Raw genomic sequence first — 20,508 nt, forward strand, 5'->3', positions numbered from 1 at the left:
CCGACTTCAAAGCGGCATAGCGATGCCCCCCGGGCCCCTGGCTCCTCTGAGACAGGGGGCTAGCCTTGGGGTCCTGGGAAGTAGAGGGAAAGTATGGTGGTGTGCAAGGCAGTTGGTAAATTTAGACAGGCATGGGTTAAAAAAAATAACAACAAGTAGGTTTGTTTCTGTTCTTCGTAACGGTGTCACCAGTGAGCCGTCGGTGTTGTGCAATTATAGTAGCAGGCTGCAGATGTTTCACAGAGTCGGTGAATGCCGACACTTTGCTCTGTTCTTTGATTTCGACATGTTTGCAGAGGTGAGAGATGCAGGGCTGCTGTTGGAGGAACCTGCCGCACAGAGACGGGGCCTGGATAATGTTTGCCTCCGATTTACCAAAGCGATGGACAGTGTCAGCTTTCATCAGCATCACAATAGCACCCGTCCAACACGTTTCCAGGGGTTTGCATTCTTATCAGGGGTCTATCTACCGCGAAACATTTCACACAGAGAAAATAGGGGACTGCGTAATGAGTTCAATCTGCATTTTTTTAGCTGGAATAATTGTGTATTTCAAATGAGCGAATACCGAGTGCACCTACTGTAGCGTGCAGAACAAAGAAAACCGTGGCTTGGCTGTGGCCAGAGAGAGGAGAGGAGGGTTGAGTGATTAGCTGTGCGATGCCCCCTGATCCGAGCGGGGATTGTTTCTCCATCGTGGTAGTTTATCTTTATCTCTGATGGTTGACTCACACTGGGAGATCAATAAATCCAAATGGGATGAGGCGATAATTCTGCCGCAGCACTGCCCTCATTAAAGCGGAAGCTCGGGAGATATATGGCAGCTGGCAATTGCCCTCGTTCTCATTTTTATAATATTAGAACTTGATGTATGTGGACTCTGTCAGACGCTGGCTACAGATCAAAGAGCAGCGCTGACATCCGGAGCTGTAGATTTTTCCTTTTATTAACTGTGTTTATGTCTGTTTGATACAGAGCTTTAAAGGCCTCATAGGTTATGCTCTGTAAATATTGAGTTGCCTCTAAATCTCAGAGGTTTGCTTCCGTGAACGCTGCTGAGAAATTGAGGTCACACCCAGCTGCGAGATGTAGCTGGAGGAATTGTCACTTCCTCCCTCGTTTTCCTGTCCCCTTCCTGTCCCCAGAGGAAGTGTCGCTGGTCAGACTACCTGCTGTTGTGTGACCTCTGACATCATAGCCAAGGTTGCCCGTCTCAATGGCAGGATGAGGTGACTTATGGAACACAAATGAGTCTATATGAGTCTATATGAGTCCCTATAGCCAATAGTACACATATACGGTAAAGGCTTGAATCTTCCCTGTTCTTTCGATAACAGGAAAAAGTGTTAAACCTGTCGTGAACGGACACAGACGTAGGCGAGGACAAATGCTCACAGTGACAGAGGAGGAAAGATACAAGAATCTTAGAAATGGTGGTGGCACAAGCAGTCTTGCTCACACCTCACTTGCTTTCAGACAATGAACATCCTTAAATTTTCCCGAGGGGCTGTATGTGAGAACGCAAAATGTCAGTTGCTCCGTACATTTTCCTGAGCTTTTCCTGCCAGCCTCCCGGTACAATGTCAGAGTGAGCTCATGTGAGTATACAGCAGGATAATGTCCTGAAAATTCATAGCAAGTGAATGGGCGTGTTGATGATGTTTCTACACATATCTCCAGATGCCATTCAAATAGAAGATCCATATGAAGATTTCAAAAGATGTTTGAAAGATGTTTGTTGTGTGCCATAAACGATAACGTGAATTCAGTAGCGAAATGAATACGTCGAACGTGTCTGATACGGAAATTCTCTTGCTCCGTTCTTCGTGTGTGAAAGGCAAAGTCTGGAAAATGTAAGCGAAGAGTTCATGTCTTAAAAAGGCTCGACTGAAAGTAAAGTTTTGCATCAGGAAGTGAAAAAGGACCTGGAGTTTCCAAACTGAAATGAGGCTGGTGGTGTTTCCAGTTCTCAGTTTTGGGTGCTGGGAAAGAGTAGTGTGGACTGCAAAGGGGAAACATAGCAACAGGGATGCATTTTTACATCAAACATATGGATGAATCCACTCATTCCACAGGAACCTCAGTTGGAGTGTACTGGCGCCTTCAATACCTCTCATTGCTTTATGGCTGCTGCAGTTTCCTCTGCTATCTCTATTGTGAATTGAACTGTACATCCTGTTAGCAGAAGGGCATAATTTGTAATGAGCTACTCTCTTGCATAGTGGATGGATGTTAGTGATGCAATAATATTGTCAGAGCCTGAAATATCAGCAGAGGCTAATCATTGAGAGGCTGCATTGATGTTTAAATTGCCCACAATGCTCGTGAGCTTAAATGTCAATGACAAGTTGGCGAGAGAGATTTATTTAAAAGCCGAAGCCGCTGAGTGGATGTAGATGAAACCTTTTCTCTAGTGTTGAGTCGCTCCCCCGCTTTGTTGGACCTTCAGTGGCCTGGCCTTTCTAGTCCCCCTCGAGGGTTTGTCCTATTGTTGTGCCTTCTCAGCCGTCGGCGCCGATGTCTCTCCTCACCCCCCATAACTGATTCAATGAGGCTGTGCGATCCTATTGGCGCTCCGCTTTTTTTCCCGTGAAAAGAGCTCCATGGAAACCAAAATATAATGCAGACCCCTCAGCACTGTTGCTCTTCGCTGGCTAATAGCTCTCTAACCAGCGCTTCAGGAGAGTCACATCTGCAACAGGCTTCAGGATAAAATGTGACCACTTCGCTGCTCAGCACCAGATCACAGATATGATGATGCTGCTGTTGTTCCCGACTGACACTCAATTAAATGCTGTTGCAGTCTTGTATTTGTCTGGGATGTGTTCGCTCGGCCATATGGAGAATATGTAAAGCAAATTACTTCTTCACTGAACTGCACATGGTTCTGCTCACTAGCGTGTGCAGCCACTGTGAAGATGTTATTGATTCCCTGCCCATGTTCTCTGCAGTGTCTGAATTCAAGGCTTTGAGATAAGGGAGGGTATCATTCCAGTGCATCTCTCCACTTCTCCGATTTTTTTTTTCTTTCAGTTTCCTCACTCGGACTTTGATTGCCTTTCCTCTAGATATAATCAGCGCTGTGTATTCTGTGTGGGGGAGGGAGGGTGTGCGGCTACCGCTGTCAGTCGGCCTCTTCGTCCCTGTGAATCTGATGTCTGCTGGCAATATGGTGTGTCGGCGGGATGATGCGGGCGGCTCCATCAGCCAGAATACTCCTGAGACATTCTCCATCCCCGGCAGAGAAAAACCTGCCTGTATTTTGCCATGAATCGTGGCAGGAGCTGCATATTGTTCATGCCTCCGTAGACAGCCCTCGCCACATTTTGATGCCGCGGTTGTCAGTGCCAGTGCTTTGAAACCGGCTCCAAAGTATTGTCAGTCAAAACTGATCTGCTGACTATATTTGCACGTACAGTAGAAGCTGGAATACCAGCGGTTTAATTGGCTCTTATTGCGACGTGGCTATTTTCAGCTGGAAGACACTTGTGGCAAAACAGTTCAGAAAAAGAAAAGTTTTAAGGCTTTTATGCTTATTAGACACCCTCGGTTGGAGATGTTTATTACAGGCCAGTAGGTATGGTAAGAAAGCAAGGGAGTCTACTTCAAGTGAATAATGCATGAGTTTAGATGCTCATCAAGGTCACGTCAGTAGCTGTATGAGGAGGCCGGTGCGTTGCAGCTTCTAATAAATGATAATTAACTGTGCGAGAAGGGCACACATTCTTAAAACCTTCTTTAGGTTTAACATCGTACCTGCAGAACACGGGCCTGGACGTCTGCGAGTGAAGGCGATACTTTTTTTTCCTTCTTTATTCTGTCCTTGTGCATTTTGCCTTCCAGCTGAGAAGTGAAATATTCACACAGATAAAACACTGTTGCAGTCTTATATTAGCTCACTGCTGGGAGCGAGCGCTTCATGCATAATAAATGCCAACTCTGTCATTTTAAGTGTCCTACAATTTTATTTTCTGTGTTTTTCTCGCACCCACTCTTATTCTGCTTAAATGAATTACTCATATAATCACAAATGTGCCACTTTTCTTTCTCCTCACCGGTGCCTCACTGTTTTTTTTTAATCTCATTAGCTCCGTCCTGACCTCTGCTTCTTCTTCCCTTGTGCTTCTGTCCAACAGCCCATGAAAACAGGAGAGGAGAGAAAACAGAGAGAAGTCATCGGCTCCGTCTAAACAAAGGGGAGGCAACAGCAGTTACACATGGTATGTTGTTTCATCCAAGCACACAGAGCCTCGGATTCAAAAAAAACATTTATCTGCAGCACGTATTCCTCTGTGAAACATATTTTTACCCTCAGTTTTTCCCTGTGCATCTGTAACGTGGGGGAGCTGCCGTGAGTGATTTCCACCAAATGCAGCCGTGATTCTGCACTGGCGGACACGTGTTAAATCAGTGAGAGAAATGGAAGAAAGAGCTTGTTGACAGACTCTTTTCAGTAAGATGCTGACAGCACAGGTGCAAAGCCATTGTCACTGTCAACGCGGGAGGCGCGGAGCTGCATGGTGCGTGGAGCCTGTTCGGCGAAGGGGCAGACAAGTGCTTTTGTTCCTTTACCATCACAGCAGGCCCAGCACTGGGCTTTGTTAGCTTCTGATTTTCATTGGCATTCGTAACATTAGTATTCCAGACACGGCCGAGCAGCAGACATGTATAGATTGGGAGGTTAAAGGGGAGTTTGGAGTCAGACACGTCAGCTGTAATCAGTCAAAGCACATAACCGCGAAAGCAGCCGAGCAGACAAATATACACGTGCAACTGACATGTACGATTATATTCTAGAGCCATTCTCAATTTTCGAACTATTGTTTAGAATAGAACTGGTTTATTAGAGTTTGGGTCTTGTTTTGTGAGTTTTGGTCATTTTTTCTTCTGATTATAATAATAAGATTGTACATAACTAATTAAATGCTGAGACCTGTGAACATTATATTATTGACAAAATAAAACAGGCCAGATTGTGTAAGAAGCACAGGCAGTAAGACAACCGTACCAGTTTCAGTTTTTACTAGAATGGCACTTATTAGAGTGCACCCTTCCACCGAGGCCCAACAGTCCCCTTATGACTCCACATTTCAATTCACGAGATCTGTTTTCGTAGAGGAACCAAGAACTATTTTCCTTGGTTTCACATTTTTGCAATGTAAAGAAAATGTGATGGGTTTTTCCCGACTCATACCACTTCCTTCCATCCTTTTGTAGTAATCCGTCCAGTAGTATTTTCAAAAACCAACCAACAAACAAGATATTTGGAGAAAAACAGAGAGGCAACATTTCAACATTATTATCATTATCATTATGTCAGGTATTAACCAAATCCAATACAGTTTACAGACAGACAAAATACTAAATGTTGGGTGTTCACTGTCAGTTTTACCTCAAATAAAATTGAATTACCATTTTTGTTGATGCCCCATAATGCTTAATTGAACAAAGTAGTGTACAAATCAGACCCTGTTAGTATCATCCACACGTGTCCCGAGTGACCGCTTGTGATGGGATCTCACTTCCCTGCTCAGTATGCAAATAAACAAGTACATCAGCAGAACAAATGTGTTGTAGTTTTCAAACCGGCAGGAGGCAACAATGGACTTCATGTGCCTAATCTGCCAGAAATGAACGATTCAACTGGATCTTATACACGGTGTGTTCCAGGCAAACTAAAGAGCTCAAGATAGTTCGATTTCCTCCTCATATGTCCCTCCCTTAATCTGTGGGCTTTTTTAAGAATTTCAGATGCTGTGGAAAAAGCTGATTTTACATGATCTGAGAAACAACTGAATGAGTTCGTAAATATTTCCTCTTACACAGAATAAGTCCGTTGTGCAGACATTCATTCACTGTGCCCCAGGACACATTTCCGTACACACTGCCAGAGGAATGTGGCCCAGACCACCTCAGAATGTGGTCTGTGACATCTGATCTCAGTGCGTCCTCAGTGCGTCTCGAGTGCACTCACACCTGTAGTTAAAACTGTCCACTTCTGATCAGATCAACCAAGATTCATCTTCTTGAACAGGGCCTCCGTCTCACCACATGTTCTGTCTATTCTCTGTTCTGGAGCTCTTGGTCATTTTAAATCTTCTTCAGCAGATTGAACATTTGAGATTTTGCCCAGTCCTTGTTCATGTTGGCTCCGAAGTTGAGAATGAATTTCATTTCTTTTTTTTATCTTAGAAACAGAAGTTGGCAAAATGCACTCATGAGAGGGAAATGGAAATCTTTACATCTACAGGAGGAAATTCCCTCTGCAGAGTAAGATTGTGTGATACTGAAGTGAGATAGATTTTCTCAAATATAGATACAAATAGGACCTAGGGCGTAATAAACCTGAATTAACCTAAAAGTTTTTTGATAATTCCTTTACTAACCACAAAGTCGGTTTATCTTTTGTTTTTGAAACTAGAAGGCCACCGCCCTATCCCAAATCCTGGATGCGCTCCCTGATTTATATTCTCCAAAATTGAATAAGTTCATCCTCGGGTCACGCTCCACCCCCACAAAATTTCATGGAAATCGATCGAGTAGTTTCTGCATAATCATGGTAACTGTGGCCTTTAGAACAAAGTCGGTTAGACTGGTTACACTTATTGTGTTTGCTGAGTGTATGAAGGTGCAGGTTCACATGTCTTTCTAAAGTTATGAGGGGCAATTTTGTTTCAAAACCATCATTGTGATGACATTTTGGCTGGTCCTCGCAAATTCAAAGGGTTGTTTGAGGGTTAAGACTTGGTTTTAGGGTTAGGGTTAGAATTAGGTTTAGGTTAGGGTTAGGCAATTGGTTAAGGTTAGGGTAAGGGGCTAGGGAATGCATTATATCAATGAGTGTCCTCACTGCTATAAAGAGACAAGTGTGTGTGTGTTGTAACAGTAAGTAAGTCAGTAAGTGATAAACCAGTTCTCTGCTCCTCTACATAGGGGGACTGGCTGTATGCTAACTAACATATGGCCTTGCGACAGGGTGTGAGTGATCGCTCATTACACAAATGGCTGGCCAGGCTGTCCCCCTGTCGTAAAGTGCCCGGCTCCGCTCCCCTTTGTTTTCCAACAGGAACTAGTGCTAAGTGGAGATTCCAAACACCACTCCACAGACAAAGGCCACTCTTACCCCATATCCGGGTTGCCGTGGAGACCAGGGTCCTCAGTGGAGGCCTGGACAGATTCCAACATGTGCTAAAAACTCCCCAATGGATTTCACAAAATGTCGTATTTTACCCATTAGAGGGCAACAATTCAATTAGAATCTCTTCCTATTTTCTCTTCCGTTTTTTATCAGAATTTACTGAGCACTTGTGTGTCCATGTGAGTTCGGTGTATTTGGGTTTATTCCCCTGAGGCTGAAAGTGTTTCCTCAAATCTTCCTTTTGTTTATTTCCACTGAGGCCATCTGTGATGTAAACGCTCTTTATATGGAGATTTGACGGCTACAGAAACCTCGACTCAACCGGCATTTAAAATCGTGCCTACATTTTAATAGTCTCTCGCCTGAGGGTCAAACGCTGGTCAGAGCGGAGTTGGTGAGATTATTGATTTGGATTTTTCAGACGTTTTTTGAAAAACAAGGAGCTGATATTGATTCTCGTGACTCTGACATAACAATAAGAATTTGGCTGAGATTACAGGAACTGAACTGAAGGAAGAATATGACCAGCGGGCAGAACCAGAAAAGTGAAAATGTTAGGAAATAATTCTGCCCCTGTTGTCACCACAGCAATTACCAAGCATTTAGTTTTGAATCGAGATGTAACTCATTTTTGTGAAAAGCCCAGACGGCAATGTGTCATCCTTTGAAGCGCCCCGTGGGAAAAGCCAGAGCTGAGTCCTAACAGGCGTCTGTGAAGAAGTGTTTATGTGCTCATTGTGTTACTGCTGCCACATGCCCTCACTAGCAGACAAGTAGCGCACTGAGAGCTGGAACTCCGGGGGATCAATGCATCATTGACCATGTGCCTGGGCCCGGTATTGATCCGGCTCTGTGCAGCCAGTTTGTATCTTCACTCGGCCAGATAGAGGTGCTGACACAATTAAGGAAGAATCTCTGCTTTGAGAGGGCGAGGATCACACACACACAAACACACAGTGGTGTTCAAAATAACCCCAAAAAATCTCCTCATCTCAATCACATGTCCTCTTGCTTGAGTTTGAAGATGCCAGTGCCCTCCCTCCCCCCTCCCGTGCTTCTTGCATAAGGAACTGCAGAATCGATTTCACTGTAGGAGTGTGAGCAACTGTTCATACTGAACCAACAGCTGGATGTGTGCCCAGTCGGGATGTCAAGAATGTGGCCTGCAGTGCTGTTGACAACACATGGTCAGTGCGTCTCTGACTGTGCATTTGTTCATTCTGGGAGCCTTCTCCAGAGTTAATCAGCCTGTTGTTCAGGAGTGTGTCAGCTGCCTGGTCAGAGGGATTCACACTATCTCATTTACCAACTAAGCGGGTTGGGGGGGGGCGCCACTCACATGCTCGGATAAGAACCGCTTTAGATTCACAGCACATATATTGGAACAATGCGTTTAAATGATGAATGGCTTTGCGAGGCAAAGCAAATTAATCAGTGAAGGTCTGCTTATTTTTCTCTTTTTTGTTTGTGCGAAACTAACAATGCCTGTAATGTGCGGACGCTGATAATGTTCATCAATCCTACGAGTGTACGGTGAAAAACTCATTAAGCTGAGTTTGCCTGAGGGGAGAGAACTTGTTTGTCTCCTCCTGAGTATCTAATACCTCTTTTACACCGAAATTAGTGGGTATACAGAGGTTTTTTAAACATGGGCGATTGTGTCCTTTTGCATTGCAAGTAGAGGAGTTTCTTTTGTCTCTCTGTTTTTTCCCCTGGTGCGTTCCACAAACGCACCGAGGACTGAGGCGCTCTCTCACCTCGCTGTCTTGCCAATTTTGCGCGTTCAGCTGGGTGTCATGTTTCCATTACTGACAATCGGAGCAGATACAAACCTGTGTCTACATTCTCAATGCAGACAGAAGCCAGATGTTGGTGGGTTTTTTGACCAGTGGAAAAGAGGCCTAGCTGCAATAGGACCCTCACAACAATCGCTCATACATCCATACAACATACATACATTACAGTTTCCTGAAACTTCCCCAACCCGCCTGGGTTTAGATGCTCTGCTCTCTGCGTGAGCTACACCCACACACTCACGCACTGTGTTGCTGGGTTGCCTTTGAGCTACTTTCATACACGGTCTCTCTGTGGTTGTTCCCTGTTGTCTGCAAGCTGTATGCCCTCTAAAGCAGCGTACTCTGCTATAGCTGGTTAGCATTCAGTACATTTCAAAGCTCCTCAGTGTGACAGCACAGCCCTGGGCTCATTCGCTCCTAATTGGAGGTTCATTAAGGGACATGGTGTCCCTCAGGGGAGCTTCGCTCACTGCCACAGGAGCCGGTCCGTATTTGGTATTTTGGGGTGTTTGCTTGCTGCGGCTGATTTAGAAATTCATGGGGAAACATGAAAATGGGTTTTTAATTGAGATAAAAGGTGATGTGGCACACGTGTGGTCGCTCAGTTTCACCGTCGTGGGGAGTATGAGCACACTCTGGAGAGAGCTTGAGAGTGGCATACAGTAGCTGGAAAAACACACCTGCCCCCGCTGCATCAGGGAGTCGGAGGATGATTTGCTCCGTCCCCAGGGTTCAATTACACACGATCATTTAGGGGGTCAATGACATTTAAAGGGGTCAACCTGCAGCCCTTATAATCTCACCGGGGTTTGGGTATTAATGAATATTTGTTATGCAGGCTCACGCTCAAGATGAGGTGAACTGGCTGGTACTGGGGGTGTGGAGGGGTGTCCTTGTCGCGCCGTTCGATTTGTCCAGGCGGTGGAGCAGGGGGAATATGGGCTCACTTCATTAATCGTGCCGAAAGTGTCAACTTCAAGGAGAACCACCCAAGGGTGCGCTATTCCGATATGGAGCGTTGTCAATGTGGGCCTATGTCTTCCTTATCTTTTAATTACAGTGGGTTGACATGGCCATCACGGTTGGTTGTATAGATGTTGGCCAAACAGACCTCTGGTTTTCTGAGTAAAGCATTATGGGAAAAAAAAGGCCTGTAGCAGTGTCTCAGAATTCCTCATCCTCGTACAGAGAAGAATGTAGGTCAGACTGGGTTTGCCCTCATTACAGGGCTCCGGCTTCTGTTGGCACTGTGAAGTTGAGTTAGCATCAGTTCTCATTAATCTGCTATCAAACATAACCATGCCAGGCTCCGCGGTCCAAAGCTGGCTGCGGATCCGTCCTCAGCGAGACTAAACAGGGCTGGATGGCATTTTGTGATGTCAGCGACGGGAGACCCCGCAGACGACGTGGATGGAGCTGGCATTTATCGAAATACCTCAGGGCACCACCTGCCACTTAGATTGTCAGATTGAATGCATACATACATTATTTCCTGCTTGCAAACACATTGTCTGCAATGAAAGCAGTCATAAACAAACATGACACACATCGCGGCGAGGAAAAGCGCTCGCTGCTCGATGTGTCATGTTGTTTGCTCCTCTGTCCAAACACAGTGCCACCCAAGTCCTTATCCTGGCAGGCTGCACACCTGAGGAGGATCTGCCTGTAAATCTGGAGGCAATTTGTTGACGTTGTTGTAAACTTGCGGCTCCCGGGGTGTGAACCACGTTCTCCCCCCTATACTAATGTACTCTGCAGACTATTCACAGAGCCCTTAGTGGTCTGATCTCCACGACTGGGCTGTGATCGATGAAGAACTGTGATCCCAAGGGAGTCATGGGAAAGGCCGGTTTGTTTACGCTGCACTTTCTCTGGGGTTTCTGTGGCACTTTGATTTATACGATTGCTGCTTTGCACCACGGGCTTGTTATTCGCAGGCCTGCACACTCCACTTTATTCATACGCACCCAATGTATTTTAATGCATAGAAGAAAATTGGCTGCGGATCTGATAGCTGCTTTGACCCCTGAGATGGGAGCGAAGAGTAAAAAAAAAAAGAAAAAAGGGCAAAGCTGGAAGAGAAATCAGACATTTTGTTTGGAGAATGAGATGTGAGCCGAGACCAGAGAGTTTTTCCAACCCACCCCTTTTTCCTCCCCCCATCCTCGTTCCACCTCCTTATCCTCTGCTCCAATAAATACAGCTCTTCATCGGGGCCGGGACTGACAGCACAGAGCACAGGGTGATGAGAAACCCTTTTCCTGATGCTTTTTTGTGAGACTGTAATGTATGCAAATCTCAATTAAGACCTCCTGTGCCCTCATTAGGCCAGTGAGGCTCAGGCAAGGGAGGGGTTAATTAAAACCCATCTCGGGCGTTAAGGCTTTCGGGCCGCTCTCAGAGCACCACTCGGAGGGTGATCAATACCCAAGCATATCATTATGATTTAGAGGCAGTGTTTAACCATAGCTCTAAATCAATTTCACCGGGTCTGGGGAGGAAAAGGAGGAGAGGAAAAGGAATAATAAGCCCCTGGGCTGGTGAGGGGAGGAAATGTTCTCATTCTGCATTAGCTCGCTCCCACGGCAGACAAAGGCTGCCTTCACATCTCTAGTATTGTTCAATTTTATTGTCACGGCAACTTACACAAGCCTACAGCGAGGTGGGGAAAAAGCAAAAGAAATTAAGAGCAGGGTGAAAAACATCAGAAGACAAGGATACGTTATTGCCTTTTATTTCTGTGTCAAATACGCACTGGTGTCAGCGAGTTCACGGTTTATTTCACCTGACTCGATTGTGTGCAGTGAGGGGGAAGGGGTCAAGGCTGAATCCCGTTTGAGCGACAGCAGAGACGGACGGGAATCAAAGCCGGCGTCGATCATAACCTGGGTTTCACCGCTGCCTCAGAGAAGCAGAGGGATCACCCAGAGGAGCCGTCTGACAGGCATCACGCAGCGGAAAGACTGCCTGAAGATTATAAGATTACATCAGACGGACGTGCAGCAAAGTACAGACAAAAGACGTGAAAGAAAGGCGTTTAACTTTTCTTTTTCCAGTTTGGAGGTGTTGTGAATCTATTTATAATTCCTCGGAGAAATCACTTTTTAATCTTGCTTGTTACCCATTCTCAATCCCGGCTATCACTATGGGAGAGCAAATTAATAATCACACTATAAAGCAAAGAGTGCCGGTTCATTTCTGCCAAATAATTAATTTTCTTCTTTCACCGAGACTGCAATTATCACTGCCCCCACAGATGTTTTCCACTTCAGCTTGTGCAGAATGTGGAGAGATAAATCCTGAGTTCTTTTTTTTTTTTATATCTGCAGCTTGTTGGGTTAAACTAAATGCCTCCGTGAAGGCTTTGTGGTGCCTCAGATATATAGGTACACGGGGTCACGGATACAGGAGACACCTGTGTTGTCTCCTAATGCGAGGGAGGCATTCTTCATTAAGCAGGAGTGCTTCCAGGGTGGGCCTTTCATCAGGTAAAGTGTGTTTATGTCAGACAGAGAGCTGCCTGATGGGAGCAGAGGGCTCCTGCGTCTCATTACATTAAGAAGAAGAAACTCCGTAGTAAAGGGCATGCGTTGTCAGTTAATGCACACGGAGCCGTATCTTTAAAATGCTCTGAGATCACCCATCTGTCCAAAGATAAGAAGTGATGAAAAAGAATCTGTCTTTCCGACTGTGAGTGTGCGTTTGTAAAATATTAAAAGTCGTCACAGTGTGTGAAAAGAATGAGCGGTGTCAGGTTGGGTTGACGCTCAGTCGACCGACGTTGTAGTTACTCAGGGATTGTTGAGAACTTATACCTGGTACGCTGCGTCTGAGGGGATAATACGAGGATTTACTGCTGGAATTGGGCTCAATGAAGTGACGGGCGCGCGTGTGTGTGTGTTGTACGTTTGACTGGCAGAACTCATTAAAATGTGAGCAGGTGTTTACTTTTTTTTGCAGAGTTTTATTTCCTTGGCAGTTTTCATCAAAATGCCTTTTCCAGTGCAGGAGAAGGAGAATCCGGTGAGCTGGATTCATTAACTGTCACGTTTCTCTGTTGTTTTCTCCCAGGGGCAGGGAGAGGCTTCGGCGCGCGGGACGACCATGGAGGGGGACTGTCTCAGCTGCATCAAGTACCTCATGTTTGTCTTCAACTTCCTCATCTTCGTAAGTATTTCTCATGGCCCCCTCAAAGTCACTTGATTCTGCGATCTCTGAAGTTAGTGTCAGTCTAATGATTTAAGATGGGTCTCCGGCTGCCCCCCTGCGCCACTGACTAATGGAGCCACATTTGCATTTCATTAGACGGAGGCAATCTTGATTCTATCAAATTCTCTTTTGATTAGATTTCAGTGTGCTGACACACATCTGAGGCTCACTGTGCCATGTGGAGTTTGTGACTGGCACCTGACTTTATCAGTCTTGATCAGACAATCAAGGGTAATCCTGTTAGTCTGAGCCTGTGAAAAGGGGGGGGGGGGTCGTCTGAGTGAAGACAGTTTGTCTCTTTTCCTGCTTTATTAAGCGCAACCAGACCAGTTAGAGACTCTGCTCGGATGCAGTAGTTCAAGAGTGAGGTAATAATGCATCCAGCAGAGCAAAGAACGAACCCGGCCGTTAGCATCGCTCAGTAAAAACCACAGGTTTACTTTCCCCTTCTTTAGTGTTTCTGTGTCCATTTCACACTAATGTAACAGGACAGTACTTTTTTAAACCCAATGAATGAGCTTTCAAAATGGCTCCCTCCTCTCCTCATAGCGCGGCCTCTTCCCCTGAGCTGATGCTCATTTGCAGGAGTCCAGGTCTCTCTGTGACAGGAAGGAGGGGATTGTGGAAAAGCTCAGACCCCCTCTCAATACCTTCTTTTCTTAATTACATAAGTCACCCCACAGTGGCTGCAGATGAAAGGGAGGCTGGGAGAGGATTGAGACTGCAGTGCATTAGCAGGTTGGGGGGTTAGTTGAAGCAGAGTTGATATCTCCACCCGACCACCCCACCCCATCGTGGCTGTGCAGATACCCAGCCTCTTATCTCCGCTCTCACCTCACTCTCAGATTGCTTATCTTGTCCTTCTTAAGATAAGCACAACTTTATTTTTCCATCATACGACATCTTGTTGAATGTTTCATGTGCCACTGGGGACGCCGAGCGATCCTTTGAGTTCCAATTAATTTCTAAAATGCAGCCAGTTTCTGTTTCAGCCTAACAAGCGTCTTCTTTCTCTTCATCAGTTAGGGGGCTCGTTCCTCCTGGGAGTGGGAGTGTGGGTACTGGTGGACCCCACAGGGTTCAGGGAAATCGTGGCAGCCAATCCGCTGTTATTCACCGGCGTCTACATCATCCTGGGCATGGGAGGAATGCTGTTTCTCCTGGGCTTCCTGGGCTGCTGCGGGGCCATCCGCGAAAACAAGTGTCTGCTCCTCTTTGTGAGTTGGTCGACAAATTTGAAACGTGTTTCTGTTACTGATCTTGTTTGTGTGCATGTGTGTTGATTATTCCGTCTGTCAGTTTTTTTGGACTGTCATACTTGAAACAGAAAGTCTAAATAGCAAAATGCTCCCCTATTTGCCTTCGTGCCTCAAACCTCATACATAGTTAATGCTGAGTGAAGCATCCACAGCCAGAGTGTGATTTTGTTTTTGTGACTGACATGCAGTTTTTCCTGATACTCATCCACCTTTTCTGACTCTCCCTTTTTTGTGCCTTTTTTTGTTTGATTGCAGTTCTTCATGCTCATCCTCATCATCTTCTTAGCAGAGCTGGCTGCTGCCATCCTGGCCTTCATATTCCGGGAACATGTGAGTTGCCACAGCATTTATTCCACCTTTGATCAGCAGCAGTCAAGATTTAATAGTAAAATATGCCCATAGCACAGAGGATCAGAATCATTAAATCTGGCATTTCTGATTAAAATCTTAATCATGTGTTTCTATTGTGAAACGTTCTGCTTTAACAACTCTGAAGCCCCTTTATTGGTCAAAAACCCCCACTAACATCTGGCTTGTGTCTGCAATGGGAATGGATACAATTGGCATTCAGTCCTGGGATAAATGACGTCTTAAATGCAGTAGAGACAGGTTTTTTGTATCATCTCCGATCGGCTGTAATAGAAACATGACACCTGGGTGAAAGCGCTAATTTTTCCTTATTCCTCCATATTTCGTCTAGACGTTGAGCCTGCACTTTTTCTGTATGCCGTTACGACGTGTATTGAACTTGCGAGCATTGGTGCGTAGACAGCCGTTAGAACGTTTGTGTGCGTTCTTGACATCAAACTCACTGGGGAACAAAAAGCCAAAAAGGCAAACTCCTCTTCTGGCTATGGGAAAGGAGTCGATAGACTTTTTTAATGGGTTTACCCACATTTAAAAAACACTGGTATGCCGGCTGATTTTAAGGTGAAAGCGTTATTAGAGTGCTCCACATTCTGATAACATTGTCAGACAGGATGTCCTGGTTTAAAAAAGGATCAGAATGGATGCAGCAGAAGCAGAAATGTCCTCGTTTCTTTATTGCCCTCCCAAAACCTGGCATTTGCATTATCCAGCTTGACCGCTGACAAAAAGGCTTCATACAACAGTTTTCTCATATGTAGTAGTCTCTCATTAAAATGACACAGAGCCCTCGTGTCCCAGTGATGTGCTCCGACTTTAAAAGAAACAGATATTATTTTTATGGTGACACTAACCTCTTTCTGTCTGTTGCTGTAGCTGACCAGGGAGTACTTCACCAAGGAGCTGAAGAGACATTATCAGGGCTTCAACAACACTGACGTCTTCACCTCCACATGGAACGCCATCATGTCTACAGTAAGGCCGCAGCACACACGGCGAAGAGCTCACACACTGTAGTTGTTGAGGCTGGCGTGGAGGGGATATATTTTATAGATAAAATCCCAGACATTTAGGTCAATCTTCTGGATTGTTGCGCACACACACTGGAACACAGGCCAGTGCACAAAAAGGCACTCAGCAATAAGGGTCCATCCATTAGTTAGGTGGTTGATACTTTAAGGGTCACTGAGGGGCTGGGGACTATTCCAGCTGACACTGGGCGACGGGCGGGGGGGGGAAGCTGGACAGGTCAGTCTCTCGCAAGGCTTACATGTAGAGACAATAAACAATTCACACTCACACCTACTGGCAATTTATAGTCTCTTCATTAATCCTTAACTACATGTCCCTGGACTGAAGCTGGAGTAGCTGGAGAAAACCCACCCAGGGAGACCATGCTAACGCCTCCACACGAACACTGGGGCCTTTCTGTCGTAACAAATAAATATCCATCTCTGACAACTTGATCAGAGAGATCTGATCAAGTTGTCAGCGCTAACTTCAGGTCTGAACAGATATTTGATCACTACAACCACATCGGGAGGTGGTCTGGGACACATGTGGACATATTCTTGTGAATTCAAATGTGTCCTTGGCCACATAAGAACGACCACCTACTCACCTGACGTCTTCTGACCTGCTGCAGTTTCACAATGATCCTGAACATTTGCACATATAGTGAGGAAGTGGGATCAGATCACAGTTGGTCACAGGAGACTTGCTCAGGATGCATTTTAAAGCCAGGTGTGAACAAACGTACTTAACACTGACCACTTGTGATCAGATCTCTCAGGTCTGAACTGGACCTGCGTTTGAATTCAGAGCCTCCTTGCTGTAAAGCATCACTGCCAACCACTGCATTGCAATGCAGCTCTGCAATAATGGTGGATTCCCCCCAGTCTCTCCTCTCTTCAGTTTGACAACTGTGAGGTGATCCAGCATTAAGGGTGTCTTCTCCTCTTCTCTCCTCTCTGCTTCTCTCCAGTTTGACTGCTGTGGGGTGAACAGCCCAGAGGATTTTAAGGACAGCCTGTTTAGGCTGATCAAACAAAATCATATGGTGCCGGAAGCCTGCTGCCAGCGTTCCAGTCAGACCGGAGAGGTGGCCTATATCAACCAGGAGCAGTGCAGTGCAGGCAATATGATGTTCCGCAATAACAAGGTAACTTCTGACATCCACTGTTTCAACCTCTCTCTCTCTCTCTCTCTCTCTCTCTCTCTCTCTCTCTCTCTCTCTCTCTCTCTCTATCTCTCTCTCTCTCTCTCTCCCTCCTCCCTCCTCCCTCCCTCCTCCCTCCTGCCAAACCACCTCCAGGCTTAATTAGAGCAGGAGACAGTTGAGGGTTGACATCCAGGGTCTAGCTGACTCCTCCATGGCTGATTAGCCTTTTGGTTGTCATAGACCATCTTTCTTTGTGATAAAGTGTGGATTACCAGTGTATGTATGCATCACGTGTGCAAATGTTTACGGATGTGTGTATACCTGGGTAAATTGGAATTACGGTGGAGCATGCGAGTATGCACAACTGCAGGATAATGGGCAAATGAATGTGTGAGATAAGGTTCGCATCACAGTTACACACCTACACCCACATCAGACCAAAGAAAGTCTCGGGGAGAAATGTAATTACTGGGAAAACTGATAGGATGTTTATTTTTTACTGCACTCTCCACCTGTCGTTTTTCAAGCCACTAGAACAATGTGAGCTATCCACGATGTGTGTCTCTGTCATTCACACAAAGAAGCCTCATTAAAAGCCAGTGAGGCTGGAGGCCCTGCTTCCCACTCATTCAACACAGGCCTTTTGTTCAAAGCCTCACTCAATTAAAGCTGTGATGTTACTTTAATTGTCTCTGTAATTCTGCAGGTTTAAAGCCCATTGATTCTCTGCTGAACACCGTGTGTTTGTGTGTGCCCCCGCAGGGTTGTTACTCCGCAGTGGTCGACTACTTTGAGCTGTACATCTATGTGGCTGGAGCGCTCGCCATCGTGGTTCTGACCATCGAGGTAGGACGGTTTTTCATTTCAGTCCAGCCATCACACGTGCTGCTTTCTCTGTCTTTCCAGTAATGAGGATGTTCATTTCAGAAATGAGGAATTCTGCATTAGGCTGATGATTTCTCTTTGTGTAGTGTTCTCTTAAAGCTCTTTGTGTGGCAAGCTCTCCATCTAGTGGTGAGACTCGGTGTCACAGGATTTAACTGGGCTGCTTTCACATTTTCTGTTTACAAATGGTTTTTATTATGGAGTTTTTATTTTGGTATTGTTATATACTGTCAGTAATGTGAAATAATATACACACATATATGTATCATTTTACAGTCAAGTGCATATAGTAGTGTAAGTCAAGCTCTCATCCATATCAAATTGAATGTTGTCTTCTCATGTTCCTGTTTCTCTCCTGTAACAAAGCTTTGATGGAGATCATCCAGGGTTTAAACGAGGCATTTTATATATTTGTAGGTGTACTGTATATGATGATAATAAGGATGTTACTTGTGTTATACATCCTTTGAGTGAGAAAACTATGCATACATTTTGATATTAGCCTGATTAAAGCAATAGTGTGAATGAGACACAGCACAACAGCATTTTCTGATTAACTTAACCTGAACAAGGTCTTACTCAGAATAAGCAATAATTGAATCAAAACATGTGGAGTGTTCTGATCTTTGTCGCATTATTTAGGAATGTGTACATCTTAATTGCACTATAATGTCCTATAAGAGTTTTACAACATTTTTCCCCCTGATCTGGATCCACACCAAAGTTCTTCTGTGACACGCACCCATACTTCCAACATGTTTCGAGCTAATTTGTTCAGTAGTTTTTGCGTAACTTTGCTTTCAAACAAACCAACCAACCAACAAACAAAAGGACAGGTGTGAAAACACAACCTCCATGGCGGAGGTAATGATTTTGTTAAAAACAATGTGACTTTTTTCTGTGCTCTACTGATTTACTTTTCCTATTTTCCTCAGCTCTTCGCCATGGTCTTTGCGATGTGTCTCTTCAGGGGAATCCAGTAGAGCTGCTCCGTCTGTGAACTTATTTCTTTAAAAAAAAAAGGGATTTCAGGAGAAAAAACACACAATGGACACTTGTAAATTTGTTGATCTTTTTTTCTATTGGCTAATAGGTAGAAAAACCCAACTCACAAACTCTTGTACTTCACAGCTGGACTTTTGAGGTACTGGGTGGCAAAAAAAACAAAAACATAAATACACACAAACCGTAGAGAAATGTGGGAGATCAGAGACACAACTGATGTAAAAAGATTTCTGTGAAAAGTGGAAACAGTGATTTGTGGACCAGGTCTATCACAGACTGGCTGTAAAGTTGACCGGGCATGAGGACCAGGTGAAGCCTGAGCAGAAGGCACTGCACTGACTTTTGGAAGAAGAATATTTATATTAAGTAAAGTTGGCTTAATTGTAAAAAAAAAAAAATGTACATGTTTTATGTACACTTTGGTGGCTGTTACCCCTTTTCCCTTACATACTGTAAACTGTAACACACTCCCTCCTCCACACGCCTTTTTTACAGCCACTCCTTTAATGTTGTATTATATAAGCTCTCTGTGTGTGCGTGTGTGAGTGCGTGTGTGCGCGTGTGTGTGTGTACATACTGAATGCTCTCTTTGAATGTGTTTGAGCTAGTTTGTGAGCATGTGTGAGTTTGTGGTTCTTCATGACCCCTCCCAAGCTTGAAAGCCGACTTCTGATACTTTTTTCTAATCGTGTGGTGATGTTTATTGCAGTAGTGGCTGTAGCCTCTGTGGTCCTAGGCGGTGAAAATGTACATTAAGTGTATGCATTTGTATTAGGTTCTTGAAAAGTCAGTGACATAAATGGCATTTTAAATGACCGTCCTTGTGTTTTTTTCTTGAACTGGCTGCACATGTTTTATTTCTACTGCATATTACCAGTTTTATAAGAAAGACGATAGCATTGCTTAATGCTCTGAAAACTTTTAATATATAATTTGCCTCATGACAAAATCAATTTTCTCATTAAGCTGTAAGACCGAGATATTTGTCAGAAATGACAGATTTTCTGCATGGGTGATTAGTGTCGTTCACGATCAAATCATTCTCCTCTGCTTCACCTTTTAGACATTTCAAGTATTGAAACATGAAGGATGGTTTCGTTTGCTGATGAACCAAATAATAAAATGTGGTTATAGGATCCACCCTCGGCTCTTGGTCTTATTGTGGTGTTTAGATTGATTTCACCTTGAATGTGTTAGTGTATTGATTTTTTTTTCCTCCTGCATGAAAATACATGATTAGCGTGAACAACATACAGTAAGAATAGAAAAGCCGAGGTAAGCAAGTAGAAAATGTAAACATTGCAGCAGCAACAGCAAAGAAAAAATGGGTAAAAGTGAATCACACAATAATTAACATAAAAACAGTTAACATTAAAACTGCACAATGAATGAAAATTAATAGCATCATTTGTGATATTTGTATGAACACTAGCATAGCATACTCAGACAAGATAAATTGAAAAATATGATTAAAAAATTATTGAATAAAACAGCTGGAGATTTTAATAACGTCATAATGTCAGACAACTTTTATCACTCTCAAATATTACATGTTAACAATAGTTTACCCTGATACTTCCCACCGAAGTTATGTCAAATTTCAAGCTATGAGGTTTCATCTGCCAAATGAGGATGTGCCTGCACAGGATGAACATTTTGTAAGGTACAAAATGACCTGTTTTTGGTAAT

At 44.4% G+C, this 20,508-nt stretch overlaps 1 protein-coding gene across 1 annotated transcript in view; it reads left to right on the forward strand.

The window, feature by feature from the left end:
- The window catches only part of tspan18b (tetraspanin 18b), a 38,628-nt gene extending 18,669 nt beyond the window's left edge, over positions 1 to 19,959 (forward strand). The window contains exons 2-9 of the mRNA XM_035157263.2: positions 4,137 to 4,220; positions 13,006 to 13,101; positions 14,166 to 14,360; positions 14,658 to 14,732; positions 15,645 to 15,743; positions 16,753 to 16,929; positions 17,692 to 17,775; positions 18,750 to 19,959. Of these exons, the coding sequence (XP_035013154.1) occupies positions 4,218 to 4,220; positions 13,006 to 13,101; positions 14,166 to 14,360; positions 14,658 to 14,732; positions 15,645 to 15,743; positions 16,753 to 16,929; positions 17,692 to 17,775; positions 18,750 to 18,797 (777 nt within the window). The 5' untranslated portion in view covers positions 4,137 to 4,217 and the 3' untranslated portion in view covers positions 18,798 to 19,959. The remainder of the gene's footprint in view (positions 1 to 4,136; positions 4,221 to 13,005; positions 13,102 to 14,165; positions 14,361 to 14,657; positions 14,733 to 15,644; positions 15,744 to 16,752; positions 16,930 to 17,691; positions 17,776 to 18,749) is intronic.
- The last annotated feature ends 549 nt before the right edge of the window (positions 19,960 to 20,508 follow it).

This window comes from Hippoglossus stenolepis, chromosome 5, assembly GCF_022539355.2.
Source record: "Hippoglossus stenolepis isolate QCI-W04-F060 chromosome 5, HSTE1.2, whole genome shotgun sequence".
Classification (NCBI taxonomy): Eukaryota; Metazoa; Chordata; class Actinopteri; order Pleuronectiformes; family Pleuronectidae; genus Hippoglossus; species Hippoglossus stenolepis.